This window comes from Oryzias melastigma, linkage group LG22, assembly GCF_002922805.2.
Source record: "Oryzias melastigma strain HK-1 linkage group LG22, ASM292280v2, whole genome shotgun sequence".
Classification (NCBI taxonomy): Eukaryota; Metazoa; Chordata; class Actinopteri; order Beloniformes; family Adrianichthyidae; genus Oryzias; species Oryzias melastigma.
The window spans coordinates 1,497,500-1,500,514 of NC_050533.1; the positions used below are offsets into that span (position 1 = coordinate 1,497,500).

Below are 3,015 nucleotides of genomic sequence, written 5' to 3' on the forward strand. Positions count from 1 at the left end.
TTATATTTATCATGGACACAAATGTTTATATGAAGGAATCAAGTCCAAATATCCAGACAGGAGAGAGTTAATACTGTTTAACATTTCAGGATCATTTATTCTGTTTCATCATTCAAACTGGAATATTTAGAAAGTTTCTCATTAAATTTCACTTTCTACACTTAATTCTTTCTACAGATTTCTATTATTTTTAACTTTTAGTTCACATCTATTATTCTAAATCATTCTGATGTTCTACTTTCATTATATGTAATTTGGCATCATGAGGATTTATAACCTCCTCTGGGATTCTGTCAATATTAACTAACGTGATTGTAGCTGTTTTAGCTGATTTAGCTAATATTCAATTAGTTTACTGCTAATTTTTTATTGAACCTAATATCTTCATATTATGCTGCTTGTTAGACTAATTTGACACCTTCTGGGTTTTTTAAGATAACTGTTTTTTTCGCTAATGTTTTAGGAATATAGCTGCTTTAAATACATTAGCATTTACCTATAGGTTTTTCAAGCTAATTTGGCTTTTAGCTAATATTTCAGCAATATGTTAGCTGTTTTGGCTAATTTTGGCATGTAATTCGTTTTTTTTGTAATAATTTGGAGTTAAGCTAAGGTTTTAGCAACATGCTAGCTTTTTGGCTAATTCGGCATCTACTGGGTTTTTTTAGCTACTTTGGGGCTAAGCTAACAATTAAGCATCATGCTAGCGTTTTTAGCTCTTCTGTCTTCTACCGAGGTTTTTTAAGCTAATTTGGCTTTAGCTAAAATATTAGCAATATGCTAGCTGTTTTGGCTAATTTTGCATTTACTTTTTTTTAAGGTAATTTGGAGTTTTGCTAATATTTTAGCAATATGCTAGATGTTTTTTTCACTTTGGCATTTACTTAGGTCTTTTTCAGCTTTTCCAGCCTTATACTTATAAACTTATAAACTTTTGCAAATAAGCATAAGCAAAATTAATAAACTTCTTTCCTTTTAATAAATTTCAGCTTGTTCTGCTAAAAGTAATGCAATTAATCAATTAAACAAACGACCGTTCGCAAATCTGCAATCAAACATATTTCCGCAGGAAATGCAATTATCTAGTTTAGTTTACTGAGGGATTTTAGGCTATTTTGGAGTTTAGCTTAGCTTAGTACTGAAGCAATGTGTTAGCTTTTTTGGCTAATTTAGCATAGAAGTTTTTTTATGCTAATTTGGAGTTTAGCTAATATAATAGCAACATACTAACGCTTTTGGCTAATACTGAGGTTTTTATAGGCTCATTTGGAGTTTAGTTTCTATTTTAGCAACAGGCTAACGTTTTTGACTAATTTAGCTTCCTGGGGTTTTTTTAGGCAGTTTGGGAGTTTAGCTAGTATTTAAGTAATTTGCTAACTTGTTGGCCAATTTAACATCTACTGAGATTTTTTAGACTAATTTAGAGTGTATTTCCTATTTTAGCAGCAGGCTAATGTTTCTGACTAATTTCGTTTACTGAGGAATTTAAGGCTATTTTGGAGTTTTCTAATGTTTAAGGAACACACTAAATATTTTTGAAAAATTACCATGTATTTTTTTTTTCTAAGCAATTTTAGTAAAAAGTTTTTAGAAATTTAGGTCAACTACAGCGCTCTTTTGTAGTTCTTTAACGAAATGTCCAGTCCTTTAGAAAATTTAACATTTTGTAAAAAGCTTTTGGATTTTCAGCAAATCCTTTTAAGGAATTGAAGTACATTGTGTCAACATTTTTAGGGGAAAACTGCAGCATCTCAGTGACCACTTTCAGCCAAAAGCATTCACCTGCATCATTGCAGGAGCTGCAGTTTTTCTAGTTGATTTTCTGAATCTCATCATGATTCGGTTTTGCCTTCATTTTCAGTTTCTGATCCAAATGTTTGTTTTTGGTGTAAAATTCCAGAAACACCCCCCACCCCCCATCTGGAGGTGCAGCGACTGACGTGCGTTGGTGGGCGGGACTTGAGGCGTCTGTGCGCCAATAGTGCCGCGCGTGCGCCTGCGTGACGCCACAATTGGCTCAGAGACCTCTGCGCCCCTCAGGATCCGGGGGGTCTGAGCGCAGGAACGCAGCGGCTGCGGGGCTGGCTGACGGCTTCACGCGAGGGGCTGACAGGCGGGCGATGCGGCTGCGGCACGCGGACACCTCCCGGAGCGTTTATGTGCCAGATTAGCCGGGACTTAGCCGTGTGCGCGCCGGCCGGCCCGGCCGCGTCAGGTGGATGCGCCGCTCTGATCCACTCCGCCCCTATGGATCGCCTTCATGGATGTCTTCAAACCCGCCCTGGACAATAGTTCGAGTCCCAAGGCGCCGTCATCCGGGGAGGCAGATGCGTTCCGCTGGCCCACGCCGGAGCATGGCCCCCGCGGCGTCGGCGCGCGCGACGCGGAGCCCGCCGCGCGGGGCTTGTGGACGGCCGTGTTCGACTACGAGGCGACGGCGGACGACGAGCTCAGCCTCCGGAGGGGGGACCTGGTGGAGGTGCTGTCCAAGGACTCGCTGGTGTCGGGGGACGAGGGCTGGTGGACCGGCATGATCGCGGACCGCGTCGGCATCTTCCCCTCCAATTATGTCAGCAAGGAAAGCAGCATCCAGGAGGAGGTCCGGGACTCCCCGGAGCAGCGGTACCCGGTCCCCCCGCTGCACCGTGAGTACCACGCAGCGCGCCCCAGTGCGTGAAGTGCGTTTTCTGTGGGCAGCTTTGGCTGCAGGATGAGAGTGCTGTGTCATTGCGCGCGCGCCGTGCTCCCCGGTTGGCCTAGAAACGAGCATCCTCGCAGCATCAGGACCAGTTTGTGTTCAGGACTGTTTGAAAACAGGAACATTCTCCTCAGATTTCATGTGGGTTTGAATCTTCTGCTTCCTGAAGCTCATGTTTCTGCAGAAGTTTGTGTCCCGCGGTCTCTTTGATCTCATCCATCATTTTCTCTTTCCTCCAACTTCTCCACACATTTGGTGCAAACTGCTTCCATCTGCACCCACAATAAAGCTGATGGATGCACTAAATCCAGAGTACC

General features: G+C 42.8%; 1 protein-coding gene across 1 annotated transcript in view; it reads left to right on the plus strand.

Moving 5' to 3' along the window:
• The first annotated feature begins 1,916 nt into the window (after positions 1 to 1,916).
• The window catches only part of map3k9 (mitogen-activated protein kinase kinase kinase 9), a 13,953-nt gene continuing 12,854 nt past the window's right edge, over positions 1,917 to 3,015 (plus strand). Inside the window, exon 1 of the mRNA XM_024275035.2 lies at positions 1,917 to 2,645. Within this exon, the coding sequence (XP_024130803.1) occupies positions 2,261 to 2,645 (385 nt within the window). The 5' untranslated portion in view covers positions 1,917 to 2,260. The remainder of the gene's footprint in view (positions 2,646 to 3,015) is intronic.